A 13,724-nucleotide genomic window follows, 5' to 3' on the forward strand; every position below is an offset into this window, starting at 1 on the left:
TGTGGCTCACCTAGCCCTAGGACATGGAGAAGGCTGACCCTGGGGTGCCTTCTGTCTCCTCCCGACGGCCTTAGCCCTCTCGAGAATACGGGACTGAGGCCATGGCCTGACAGGTCACTCCTGCGCAGTGAGGTCACAGACAAGCCGCTGCCTCCAGGGCCTCCCTGAAAGAAACCCACCCTGCTGGGGAGCCGTCTTCACCCCAGACCTGGGGGACACACATCTGAGAAGCTGCTCGTGTGGAATTCTCCAGGCCGGCCGGTGTATAGGCCCCCTGCCTGGCATCTCCCCCGGAACCCCTATGTGAGTGAATCTTCTGGGGCAGTGAGCCTGTGGAGCTCCTGAGGGACATACCAGAGCCTGGCCGTTCCCTTGTTTGCTGGCCCCCAAGACACCACTTCTGCTGCCCCTACCTCTGCCGCCCACCCCAGCCTGGGCACATGTGCCCCATGAGCTCTGCACGGGCGGCCGGATGAATGCGGGCCTCCAAGTGCCAGGGCCTTGTCCAGTCACTGTGGGAACAGACGTGAGCATGTTGGCCGCCGTCTGGGCCTGCCTCCGGGCCCGCCGCCTCTCCCCAGGCCCTGTCCTGGGGCCCTGGGCTCTGCGGCTGGCCTAATGGGAGCCGGTGACTAAGTGCGCCCTCCAGGAAAGGCTCGCTGGCTCCAGTCCCCTCCCAGTGTAGACGAGGTCATTGCTGTTGTACCATCAGCCGGAGCAGGGTGTGTGGCGGGTTTTCTCCCTCAAAGGAGCAGGGATGTGGCGGCCGAAGGAAGGAGCGTTTCTCCTCTCTGTGCTGACGGGTGGCTGGCGCCCGGGCTGGGCCACACCGAGGCCTTCCTTGAGAGGACAGCGATGCGGCACACCCATCCCTGGGCTGGAGCTCCAGCTCCGCACGTGACACTGGGAATCCGCTTTAGTGCACCGTGTGATTCACGCCAGACCCTGGCTAGCCAGTTGTGTGGTGTGCATGCAGAGTTCAAGAGATGTGAGCAAAGATTGGGGGGCATTTTGGCTCCCAGGAAGACACGAATGTCCGTTCCGAAGGATTTCTGAACTCCTGTCACCCCAGCAACACCCCTGGCAGCACCCATCCAAGCTGGAGGCTGTGCCTGGAGAGGGGGGCAGGAGGGCAAGGGGAGGGCTCCGTGCAACCTGTCCCCCGCCCCGCCCCCACCCCGTGAGCTGTGGTTCAGCCTGGGGGCCTGCCTGGGGACAGGGGCTTGGGGACAGAGGAGGGATGCTGCCTGCGCCAAGGTGCTGTATGATTAGCGCCTGGGAGGCCTGGGGGCTGCAGCCCAGACCTGCACAGCATGCTGGCCAAGCACCTCTGTCCTGGCCCTCCCTAGCCAGAGCTGCTGGCCGTTTGTGGGGTCCCCTGCCTCCTGGCTCTACCCCAGCCCGCCCCTCCTGGCGTGGTGCGGCTCAGGAGTCGAGGTGACACACGTAGAAGGCCAGCATGTCCCACAGGAAGTGCCCGGCTGTGCGCCAAGTGCATTCCATCTGCGTCTCCAGTCCTTGCCACCATCCTGGCAAGGCGTCAGGGTCTCCACGACCATGAGGAACTGATTTGTGGGGTCACCGACTGGTAGCAGCTGAGCTGGGACTGGAGCCCGGGCTGGCTGCACCCACAGCCTGTCTCCGTCCTCCAGCCCTGAGCCGCTCTCCTCTGCACCGCCCGGGGCACCTTGGTTTGGGAGAGCCGGCTTCCTGGCACAGATGGCATTCCTGGGTCCAAGGAGCCGTTTGAGTTTTTGCCATCACTTTGGACCCGGGTTCTGTGGATGCGGCTGACATCTGGGCCCCCTGGAGTTGCCATGGAAACGTTGCAGTTGCCCCTTCCCTGTCTGTGAGAGGACGGGAGCGGCAGCCTGGCAGGAGGGGCTGGCAGCCTTAGCTGCGTGTGGCCCACCGTGAAGCAAAATGGCCAGGAGCGGGGGCCTGAGGGTCCTTGGAGGAGCGGGGGGCAGAGCGAGAGGGGCCTCCTGCTCTGGGTGTCTGGATCTGTGCTCCCAGCCACGCAGAAGTGGGAGCCAGGAGCGCAGAGGCCTGCAATAGGGTGCTGGGCCGGGAGTTGGAACTCGGAATTCCAGCCCTGACTCTGCTGCCAACTTGCTGTGTGACCTTGAGAAGTCGTGTCCCCCCACCCCCACCCCCATGCTCCGAACTTCCAATTTGCCAACTCCTAAATGAGGGGACTGGAGGAGGTGACCTTTCTGGGCTTCCTCACCTTGAGCCAGCCTTTGGACACTGTTAGAACATCTGCACAGGCCTGGGGCAGCCCCGGCCTTCAGCACCAGCAGAGGGCAGCACCTGCCCAGCAAAGGGCCCGTGGTGGTTACCTTCCAGCAGGGTCCGTGACAGGGCCAGGCTACCTCCTTGCACTGCTGTCCTGGCCTGAGAGACAGACTGGAGAGGTCTCGCTCAGAGAACAGGCCCCAGAGAACCATCTGGCATGGGGCTTGGGGCAGCAGATGCAGGAGGAGCAGGCAGCCAGAGGTTCTTGATGACAGCCGGTCCCAGATGGGGCCCCTGCCCCCCAGGGGCAGCCTGCACAAGCCCCCCAGGCCTCTGGTGCGGGGGGCTGGTCTGTGGAGTGGCTCTGTTGTCGAGGGGAGTGGAGCCAGGTGTCCAGCACCCCTTCCTTCCTCCACTGTGCTTCTCTGGAGGGACGCAGGGAGATCTAGGAGGGAGGCTGGCGCAGGCCAGGCCCTGTCATCCTCCCGTGGCCTAGGGCAATCATGTGTCCGCCGTGGACCTCATTTCCCCTTCTGTAAAATAAGGCAGGGTGGGTGTTAGTGGTTTTCATCAAATCTTATCCAGATGTTGCTTAGTTAGAAAAATTGGTGGCTGGCCCAGAGTATCACTCAGGCGTGTCCTAGCCAGAAGGTTCTAGGAGAGCACTGGTCAAATGTGAGTGCATAGGAATTGCCTGGAGAACCTGTGAAACCCATCGCTTTCTGGTCCCCCCCTACCCCCACCCCGATCAGGGATTCTCATCCGGGACCTGCATGGGGCCCAGAAATCTGCAGGTCGAACACCCCCACAGGTAGTTCAGACAGAGGTCCTGCTGCCGAATGTTCCGACATGTTGATGCTTAGCCCTGTGTGTGCCTTCTGTGTCTCCGCAGCTTGGGGCCCTGGTCCACAGTCCTGTCAGCTGTCCCCTGCTGGGCTTCTCAGCGGTCAGCACGTCCCTTCCACAAGGCTACCTCTGGGTAAGTCACTCCCGAGCCCGGCCAGGGATTCTGGCCTCAGGACAGAAGCAGGGAGGGCGGCACCGGGAAGGGGGTGCTGGAAAATGCTGCATGTCTGCCGGCCCCCATTATGTGCACCTTCACCCAGGAAGGCCTTCCTGGGAACCTCTGTGCCAGGCTCTGTGCTCAGAGTGGGCAGATGCAACTTCACCGGGGACAACAGAAAACCAGGGGACAAGGAAGTGAGCATGACTTGTGCAAATGGCCATGTGCCATGAAGGAAATGAGTGGAGCTGTGCAGAGTATCTGGGTGGCAGGGTCTCTACCCTGGGGGCCAGGAAGCAAGGCTGGTTATTGCCCAGCTCCTGCAGAGATCCCAGTCTACCTTTTCCCCCTGGGATTCCCGGCAGAGCCTCTCTCCATTCAAATGGGCACCGTTATGATCTTTGTGATGCCGACTGTATTCTCCCAGAGACTCCCTGAGGTTCCACCTCCCCACCCCTCTGGCCACCTTCCAGCTCCTGCTTATTCCTGCCTCCAGGCACTCAGGCAGGAAAACTCTGGTTCACCATTCAGAGTCCATCCCAAATATTCTCTCTGAGGGTGATTTGTTCCTCACTGTTTCCCCAGTATCTAGCATGTGGTGTATCCATCCATCCATCAATCAGAGGGTCGATTGATCGATCCATCCATCTATCTATCCACTTATCCATATAACATCCATCCATCCATCCATCCATCCATCCATATAATCATCTACCCATCAATCCATCTACTTATCCATAATAATCATCCATCTGTCCATCCATCCATCCATCCATCCATCCATCCATCCATATAATCATCTACCCATCAATCCATCTTCTTATCCATAATAATCATATAATCATCTACCCATCAATCCATCTACTTATCCATAATAATCATCCATCTGTCCATCCATCCATCCATCCATCCATCCATCCATCCATCCATATAATCATCTACCCATCAACCCATCTGCTTATCCATAATAATCATCCATCTGTCCATCCATCCATCCATCCATCCATCCATCCATCCATATAATCATCTACCCATCAATCCATCTACTTATCCATAATAATCATCCATCTGTCCATCCATCCATCCATCCATATAATCATCTACCCATCAATCCATCTACTTATCCATAGTAATCATCCATCTGTCCATCCGTCCGTCAGTCCATCCGTCCATATAATCATCTACCCATCAATCCATCTACTTATCCATAATAATCATCCATATGTCCATCCATCCATCCATCCATCCATCCATCCATCCATATAATCATCTACCCATCAGTCCATCTACTTATCCATAATAATCATCCATCTGTCTGTCCATCCATCCATCCATCCATCCATCCATGTAATCATCTACCCATCAATCTATCTACCTATCCATAATAATCATCCATCTGTCCATCCATCCATCCATCCATCCATCCATGTAATCATCTATCCATCAGTCCATCTACTTATCCATAATAATCATCCATCCATCTGTCCATCCATCCATCCATCCATCCATCCATCCATATAATCATCCATCCATCTATCTACCCACTCCTCTATCCCTTCCTTCCGTTCATCCATTTATCTATCTGTTCATCTATTCAGCAAGTATGTATTGAGTGCTTACCATTGGCTAGACACAAGGTAGAGCACTGAACAAGATGGAGAAGGACTTAATAGAGGGGCAGATGTATGTTCCCTATTTATTGGTTGAAATTCACTCTAAAGTTGGGGAGATAGAGAGCTGACTGGGCAGCTGGTCTACCTTAGCTCCTTACCTGATTTCCTTTGGGCCCTGAGTCTAACTTGTTGCCATGGCAGCTGGGGAAGAGTGACCTTCAGGGACAGTGGGATGTGTGGGGGCAGGAGAGGGGATGCTCGTCCCAATGTGTAACCTCAGTATGAGTAGAAGTTTGTCCCAGTCCTGGTGGTTGTGCCTGATGGCCTCTCTGGGTCTCTGCTGCAGGTCGGGGGCGGGCAGGAAGGTGCAGGGGGCCAGGTTGAGATCTTCTCCTTGAACCGGCCCTCGCCTCGCACGGTCAAGTCCTTCCCACTGGCGGCCCCTGTGCTCTGCATGGAGTACATTCCCGAGCCAGAGGAGGGGGAGAGCGGAGACGAGAGCCATGTGGCCACTGACCCCTCGGCTACTGTGCACCCGACCATCTGCCTCGGGCTCCGGGATGGCAGGTGAGGGATGGGGGGGGGGAGGCGTGCGTCAGGGCTTCCTTCCTTTTTGTGGCTGTGAGGCCGGCATCATTGCCGCATTTTGTGGGGGAAACTGAGGGGTAACAGCCTGCGGTCAGTCAGCTGGAAGGCGGCATGTCTAGGTTCCCTCTTGGATCTGTGTGGTCCTGAAGACAGCCTTCTTAGCACCTGTATCTGCCCCCTCTCGAGACTCCCACCCAGTTCTCCCGGTGGTAGGGGTGGGGAGGTCACCATCCTCAAAAGACCCTGGGAAAGTCCAGGCTCCTGAGGGAAGGGAGGTGTTTCCCCAGGAGGGCCCGTGGGGGCAGTGGGGGTGGGGGCTCCATGAGTCACCCAGGTCTCCCCCACAGCATCCTGGTTTATGGCAGTGTGGACACGGGTACCCAGTGCCTGGCGACCTGCAGGAGCCCCGGCCTGCAGCCTGTGCTCTGCCTGCGCCACAACCCCTTCCACCTGTTTGCCGGTCTGCAGGATGGGACCCTCGCCGCCTACCCTCGGACCAGTGGTGAGGATGCTGGGCGTGGTAGGGGGCAGCCCTGGGCACTGACTACCAGAGCGGTGGTGGGAGGCAGGCCAAGGAGGCAGCTCAGAAACAAATCAGGGAACCTGGGGTAGTTGGGGATCCCTGATCCCCACTGGGGTCCCTACAGGAATGGGGTGCTCACTACCATGCAGGCAGCTCACCCCACTGGCGGGAGACCCTACAAGAGCAGGGACTCTAGTGTCCGGGGTCACTTCACTGCGCTTTTGATGGCTGTGTCCAGGGGTGAGCAGTTGCTTTGCCCCTGGGTCTTCTCATCCATAAAATGGGCATAATGTCAGTACCCGTGGCTCATGGGTCCCAGAGGGTTAAACAGGCCAGTGAAGGCAAAGCCTAGGGCCTGGCGGAGTGAGAGCTTCATGGCGTTAAGCTTTTGAACCTGTGATGTTACTGAGCCACGAGCCACGGATGGCATAGAGTGTGATGTCGGGAGAGCAAGGCTGGCGGTGCACCAGGAACATTCGGGGGCTTAATGTGGGCACGTTCTCGGAGTTCTCACCGCAACCCACGAGAACTGTGGAAGCTGAGACTGAGGGAGGGGACACGGCCTGTGCACAGCCACACAGAGGGCTGCGGTCCCTGTCCCCTTGTGGCTTGCTCAGCTCCCAGTTACAAGATGAGTGCTGGGGGAGGGCAGCCACCCCCAGTGCACCCAGAGAGGGCCCTCCCCTCCCCTCCCTCTCCTCCCTCTCCCCCTCCTTTCCCTCCCCTTCCCTCCCTTCCTTCCATCTCCCTCCCTCTCCCTCCCTCCTTCCTTCCCTCCCCCCTCCTCCCCCTCCCTCTCCTCCCCCTCCCTCCCTTACTCTCCCTCTCCTCCTCTCCCTAGCCCCTCCCTCCCCTTCCGTTCACCCTTCTTCCCTCCCTCCCACGAGCCTCTAATTGCTGCGTCATCACAGCCTGTTGCAGGGTTATAAACGGATATTTGTACTGAGCTATTTTTTTGCCACTTGGCNATATTTGTACTGAGCTATTTTTTTGCCACTTGGCACTGTGTTGGTATTTTTAATTAGCTTTTGATAAGGCATTTATAGTTTTTAATTAAAGGGGGAAGAGGGAGGGAAAAAATCCCTCTCACCAACAGACACTGCATGCGTATAAATGTAAATATGGACTCCCGATTTTTGGAAGTTTAGGTGTGGGCTCCAAAGGGACCCCCCACCCTCTGGCTCCCACTGAATCCTGTGAGCCCTGCCTAGCCCCCTGGTCCCCACTGTGGACTGCTCTGCACCCTTTGCCCCTTGGTTCCTGACTTACCAGTTTGGGCGCTGGGGGGGGGTGTGAGGGGGCGAGGGGGTGTGTCAGATGGCTGGGTCACCAGAACAAAATGCCACCGACTGATTTCTTTTTTTAAGATTTTATTTATTTGTTAGAGGGAGAGAGAGAGAGAGCACAAGCAGGGGGAGCAGCAGGCAGAGGGAGAAGCAGACGCCCCACTGAACGGGGAGCCCAACGCGGGACTGGATCCCAGGACTCTGGGATCATGACCTGAGCCGAAGGCAGACGCTTAACTGACTGAGCCACCCACGTGTCCCACCAACTGAGTTTAAATAATATAATTGTATTGTCTCGCGTTCTGGAGGCCAGACGCCCAAGATTAAGGTGTGGTCAGGGCCGTGAAGGAGGCTCTGCTCTGCGCTCCAGGCCTCTGTCTCAGCTTCTCGTGCCTCCTTGGCTTGTGGCAGCGGAGCCCGGTCCTCACGTGGCAGTCTCCCTGTGTCCTAGTGGACGAGGGGCCCACCCTACCCCAGCGTGACTCAATTAATTACATCAGCAGCAGCCCTCCTTCCGCATAAGGTCCCCTTCTGAGGTGCTGGGGATGGGGACTCCAACACATGAATTTTGAGGGGACATAACCCATAATAGGGGCTTGGGGTCTAACACATTGGCTTTCAGCCCGGGGTGGGAGCCTGGTACTTTGTCAGAACTAGAAGGGCCCCTGGGGACCCCTGGACTCCACAGCCTCATTTTCCAGGTGGGAAGGGATTCCCAAAGTCCCATGAGTGAGCCGGGACCCGAACCCAGGTGTCCTCTTTCCAGGGCGGGGACCCTCTCCAGGCGTAAGGGGATTTTGGCTTCTCTGGGCAGAGCTGGAGGTCATCTGGCAGGAAGAGAAGGTTGAGGTGCTCTACGAGCTCTCCGGCCTTGCAGACATTTGTCTACCCAGTATTTACTGAGCACCTACTGTGTGCCATGGAGACGTGACCCTGCCCTCGCAGTTTATAGTGGGAGACAGAGATAGTCAAGTGGACAAGCAGGGACCTTATGCTTGTACATCATGCTGAGGGGCTTAAGGGGGGAACAGGGAGGCACGTGAGAGCCTGAGCCCCTGGGCTAGGGGTGGGTTGGTCGGCAAAGGTCTCTCAAAGGCACAGGATCCTAAAGCTGAGACCTGAAGCAGCTTAGGCACCGGGCAAGTGAACAGTTGAGGGAATAGTGTTCTCGCAGAGGGAACAGCATGTGCGAGGCCTAGAGGCAGGAGAGGGGTTGGTCTGGTGGGGAGCCCAGAGAGGAGGCCATCGTGCTGGACAGCAGCCAGAGGGGCCGGTGGCAAGAGGCAAGGTCTGGGAGCAGACGGCTGGATGCTGTGGGCCTTGGGTTCGTCTCCGTCGACGGAAAGTAGAGGGAGGTGTTGGAAGTGGCTGAGCACTATGCCGTCTGGCTGGTGGACAGGAGAGGAGGCAGGGAGGCTGGCTGGGAGGCTGTCACAGCCAGTGGGGCAAGTGAGTCCAGGGTCACTCTTTCTCTCTGGAGCCCACCCTCTGGGGCTTTGGTTTGGCTTTGCCCCAGGAGGCCTCTGGGAGAGGCCTTGCCTCACCTGGCACCCCCCTTCCTCCTTCTGTGGTGTCCTCCAGAGGTGGCCTGGCAGGAAGGGGGGCCTCTCAGGACCTGCCGCACAGTGTGGGGCACCTTTCACTTAGGCTGCCTGTGGCTGGGTCTGGAACCATCATCCTGGCGCATGACCTAGCTGTGGGGCCCGCTCCAGACTCACTGAGGCCTCAGATGCTACTCCCCCACCTACGGCCCAGGCCAGCCCCGGAGCTCGTGGGCCACCCTCCCCGGGCCTGTGCTGGTGGAGCCCCGCCGGTGCTCGGGTGGCCTGGAGAGTCGGGGAATTGTGAGTTTTCCACTTGAGGACACTTGCCTTCGGGTCCTGGCTCACCCATGGGATTGTGGGAAGTCCCTTCCCACCTGGAAAATGAGGATGTGGAGTCCAGGGGTCCCCAGGAGCCCTTCTGGTTCTGACAAAGTACCAGGCTCCCACCCCGGGCTGAAAGCCAGTGGTTAGACCCCAAGCCCCTATTATGGGTTATGTCCTCTCAAAATTCATGTGTTAGAGTCTTCATCCCTGGGACCTCAGAACGTGACCTTATTTGGAAATAGGGTTGTTGGGGATGTACTTAGTTAAGATGAGGTCGCAGTAGAGTAGGGTGGGCCCCTAACCCAGTTGGTGGATGTCTTTATAGAAAGGGGAAATTTGGACACGGACCCTTACCCGGGCTTGGAGCCAATACTGGATGAAGTATAGTCAGTGTTTGTAGGCAGAAGTTTACTGTCCTGCCTGGGTTTGGCTGAGACCAAGACCCAGTAAAAATGGCATTCCCGGCCCACACTTTGGCTCGTGGCAGAAGGGAAGGACCAGAAGTATTAAGATGTGCAGAGCCAACCTGGGAGCTTGCCCAAGTCCCGGGGAACTGCTGTGGAACCAGCAGCTGAGAGGTGACCGAACTCCCAGGCCACCAGGCCACCTGGAGTCCCATCACATCAGAGCTGGAGGGGCCTCGGAGTCCAGGGCCAAGAGCCTGTGTGGCCACGGCGGTCAGCCTGGTGGCCCTGAGAGCCTCTGTTTACCTGCATTCCTTCATTCATTCACTGAGTTCAGCCATTCACTAACTCAGCGAGTATGTGCTCAGTGTCCGTGAGGGGGAGCACTGAGCAGGACACCGGGACCCCGAGATGAGCCGGGCGGCTGCCTGTCCGGTCGTGGGCTTGAGCAGACCTCCTGGGACCCTCCGCCGCCCCCTCTCTCAGCCGGCACGGGACAGTGGCCAGGCCGTGATGGGGGCAGGGGAACGTCCCTGGTTAGGTGCTGGCGACGAGGGCCAGGGTCACCCCCTCGAGGAGGCTGATGGTGGAATGCGTAGGGGGATGGACTGAGGAGCCAGGCTGCTGGGCTGGAGTCCCAGCTGCGAGAGATCCGGCCTGTTGCTCTGGCTCTCTTCGCCTGTTTCCTCACCTGTGAAGCCGGCCTGACGACAGCCCCACCTCACAGGGTGACCGGATGTGATGAGGCACACAGGTGCCCAGATGGAGCCCAGGAGGGAGAGAGACTCAGCGCCATTGTCATTCCTGTCGTTATGACTGGGCTTGGCCTGCGCTTTGGGACTGTCTCAGCTTCGAGGACTCACTCTGTGCCCTGCCTCCTGGTTCCTGCTGGGTGTCATCCCCAAGGGCCACGGCTCGGGGAGCAAGGGCTCCTGCCTCCTGAAGGTGTCTTTGCTAAGCGAGACGGGGTCTTCATCTCCCTTTGTCTGGCGTGAGAGCCGGTGCTGGGCCCAGACGGATGGAGTGTCACACAGGGCGGGTGTGCGTGTGTGAGTGTGCATGCGTGTGCCCGGACGTGTGTGTGCTTACCCAGAGCCACTGCAGGGCAAGGCGGGGCGTGGGTCAGCCCTGCCCAGAGCTCACAGTGATTGCGTTGAAAATCCTAGGGCTGTGGCTCGTGAGGGCTGGGAGGAACCTTGAGTTCCGGCCCCTCATGGTGCACTTGGGGAACCCGAGCCCCAGAAAGGGGACTGTTGGAGCTTTGTCCTCTCATTGGGGACACCTGATATATTTTTTGATATAAAAATATCACTAGTATTAAATTTTACCAGTTTGTCATTCTGTCCTGGAGTCAGGACTTTTTGGGGGGATGTCTGGAGACGCCAGCAGGGGGAGGAGCAGTGGTCAGTGCGCATGTGACCCTCAGGGGTGTCAGACCCTAGCCCCGAACCCTGACAGCTGTGACCATGCCCTGTGTCGGAAAAGTACAGGGTAGACAGTACAAGGGCTCTGGTGGTCAAAACTGGTATGCCCATGGGGAAGGGCCCCCACCTCCCTGTTTTCGGGTGTGGTCCCAGCATCCCCGGCTGCTTCCTCACTGGGAGACTGGGAGAGGTCACAGCCCCACCTGAGCCATCGCTCTTTGCTCCCGCTTGGGCCACACACGCACCACTCACTTCTGGCCACCAGGGGGCGTCCGAAGCCTTGCATTTTATAGCTCTGGTGTCCTGGTGGGGGTCAGTGTCCCCTGGAGGCCTGGCTGCCTTGTGGTCACTCACCATCCTGGTCTCAGAGCCCTTTGGAAACTCTGGGAAGCTGAGAGGGCAGCAGGGACTGGGGGGGGGGGCCAGTCAGCACGGTTCAAATCCTGCTTGGCCTGTCACCCCTTGGGTGGCTTTGTGCAACCTTGCTCCCCGGGTCTCCGTTGTCACATCAGTCAGGTGGAGTCAACACCTGCTCCCGCAGACGCTGCATTGTGGCAAATGACACTAAACAGGAGCTAATGGGCACCGGATACTTTCTGGCCCTGTCACCTGGTTACTTAAACTCTGCGTCTGTTTTCTCAGCGTAAAACAGGGATAAGAATAGAATCTTCCACGTAGACTCGCCAGGAGTTAAGAAAGTAATTCAGGAAAAGAGTTCCTGGTGTGCCAGTGTTTAGCGCTAGCGATGGCTGCCCTCGGCCCTTACTGCGTGCCGACCCCGTGCTCAGCGCTCCCCTGTTTCCCTGGCCCCGTTTCCCTGGCCCCCGCAGCACGGGCGCGCCCACTGGACAGATGAGCCTCAGAGAGGTGAAGCCGCCGGTCTGAGGTCTGGCAGATGTTTATTCTGGCCCAGCCTGCTTCCCGGGTGTTCATGGTCACAGGCCGGGAAGACCCTGTTCCCCGGCTCCTAGCTGAGCTGGGAGTCTGCCCAGAGTCAGTAGGACGGAAGGGCAGGGAGACCCTGTATCACAGGTGGGGAGGGTAGAAGAGGGAAAGCTGGTGGGCTGGGGGGTGGAAGGGGTCTGGTCTGTCCTCTGAGGGCTCCTCCCGATATACCCCAAGCCGCGGCTTCCGTCACTGTCCAGCTCTGCAGCCAGTGGCGCCTCGCCGTGCCCCCTAGCACCTGGCACAAAGGGACCGTCTGTGAATAGGGTTCCTTCGGACTCCTTCCAGGGGCCTGGTGGGGAGCGTGTGAGGGTGGCCGGGCACTGACAAGCCAGCAGCAGGCTCTGTCCCCCTCCCAGGCCCCAGCCACTGCTGCCTGTCTCCAGAGTGTGCCCCATGTTCCCTCTCAACCCCCTTCTCACCTGGCACGTGGGCAAGACAGGGTGACACTGGGGTTCTGTGTGACGTTGGGTGTGACCTGGGAGAAACACCAGCCTCCATGGGCGCTGCTCACGTGTCAGGGAACATTCTGGGCACGTTCTTGGGTGGGCTGAACATCCCAGGGTGAGCAGGGGAGAATTTTGCTCCCTTGGTCCCTTGGTGTGTTCTGTCCTCAGGGGCAGTAGACTGGGCACTGGTTGCCTCTCAGACGTCCTCTTCTGCCCCTGGAGGTGGCGGTGTCTCTGGTGGAGGAAGGTCATCAGAGATCTTGGTCAAGGTGGCAGAGTGCCCCGGAGGCGGCAAGATCTCTGAGCTGCTGAGAGTCAGCCAGAAACATATAGTAAAAATCCTCAGAGACAGTCTGGGTGGTTTCCCCATTTTACGGATGGGGAGACTGAGGCCTTGAGAGAGGGGAGACATGTGCTCAAAGTCCTAATTGAGTTTCTAGCAGAACCGGGCCCAGCTCAGGGCACTTCCCACCACGTTGAGCTACCTGCTTGGCAGGGCTGTGCAGATGCTGTGTCTTCTGGGAAGCCTCTCTGGATTGCCCCCGGGGCAGAGTTTTCCGTCAGTCTCAGCACTTCTCGAGGCCCTCTGTGCTCGGCTGCTCATCTGTACTTGGTACCTGGTGTGGGGACTGCTGACTAACCCCGTGGTCTCTCCGGCCAGCAGGGTTTTCTTGGAAGGCAGCGTCTGTACCAGGCTCATTCCTGCCTTCCCAGTACCCAGCACCCGGCCTGGCCTCGGGTTGGTGCTTACTAAGTGTGTGTGGGATGAACGAACAGGAGGGGGGTGGGGAATCCACGCGGGAAAGAGATAGGGGGATAGAAGAGGGAAGGAGCATGAATTGGGAGGTACAGCCCCCAGGGGTGTGAGGCATCATGGAGGCAGATAGGAACAGCCCTGTCCCTTTGGAGGAGGGAGAGAGGCCATAGAGAGGGGCTAGAAGGTGTTGTGGGGCCTGCCCCTGGGCCCACTGCTGAGGACTCCCGATGGTTCCCAAGGGACGAGGAGCCCTGGGCTCCTGACCTGTGTGCCATTCCCTCCCGCATCCCTGTCCTGACCTGCTTCTTTCCTCTCCCTGCAGGAGGTGTCCTCTGGGACCTGGAGAGCCCTCCTGTGTGCCTGACTGTGGGGCCAGGACCCATCCGCACCCTGCTGAGCCTGGAGGATGCCGTGTGGGCCAGCTGTGGGCCTCAGGTCACTGTGGTGGATGCCACCAGCTTGCAGACTCAGGTACTGGCCCTACCTTGTGGCTCAAGGCCGCCGGCCTCCAGGCTATCTGTTGGGCACCCCCTTGTGGTCCCTTCTCACGCTCTACCTGGCACAGTACTCAGCCTCAGCTGTGTCTCAGGGATCCGTGAGAGTTTGTCGAGAAGCACAGTGGGCCC

At 58.7% G+C, this 13,724-nt stretch overlaps 1 protein-coding gene across 11 annotated transcripts in view; it reads left to right on the forward strand.

Moving 5' to 3' along the window:
* The window catches only part of ARHGEF10L (Rho guanine nucleotide exchange factor 10 like), a 159,235-nt gene that overhangs the window by 115,479 nt on the left and 30,032 nt on the right, over positions 1-13,724 (forward strand). For all 11 annotated transcript variants that reach the window (XM_034671270.1, XM_034671267.1, XM_034671271.1 and 8 more), the window contains 4 exons: positions 3,131-3,217; positions 5,201-5,421; positions 5,790-5,944; positions 13,421-13,569. In XM_034671270.1, the coding sequence (XP_034527161.1) occupies positions 3,131-3,217; positions 5,201-5,421; positions 5,790-5,944; positions 13,421-13,569 (612 nt within the window). The remainder of the gene's footprint in view (positions 1-3,130; positions 3,218-5,200; positions 5,422-5,789; positions 5,945-13,420; positions 13,570-13,724) is intronic.

Source organism: Ailuropoda melanoleuca, chromosome 11, assembly GCF_002007445.2.
Source record: "Ailuropoda melanoleuca isolate Jingjing chromosome 11, ASM200744v2, whole genome shotgun sequence".
NCBI classification, from domain to species: Eukaryota; Metazoa; Chordata; class Mammalia; order Carnivora; family Ursidae; genus Ailuropoda; species Ailuropoda melanoleuca.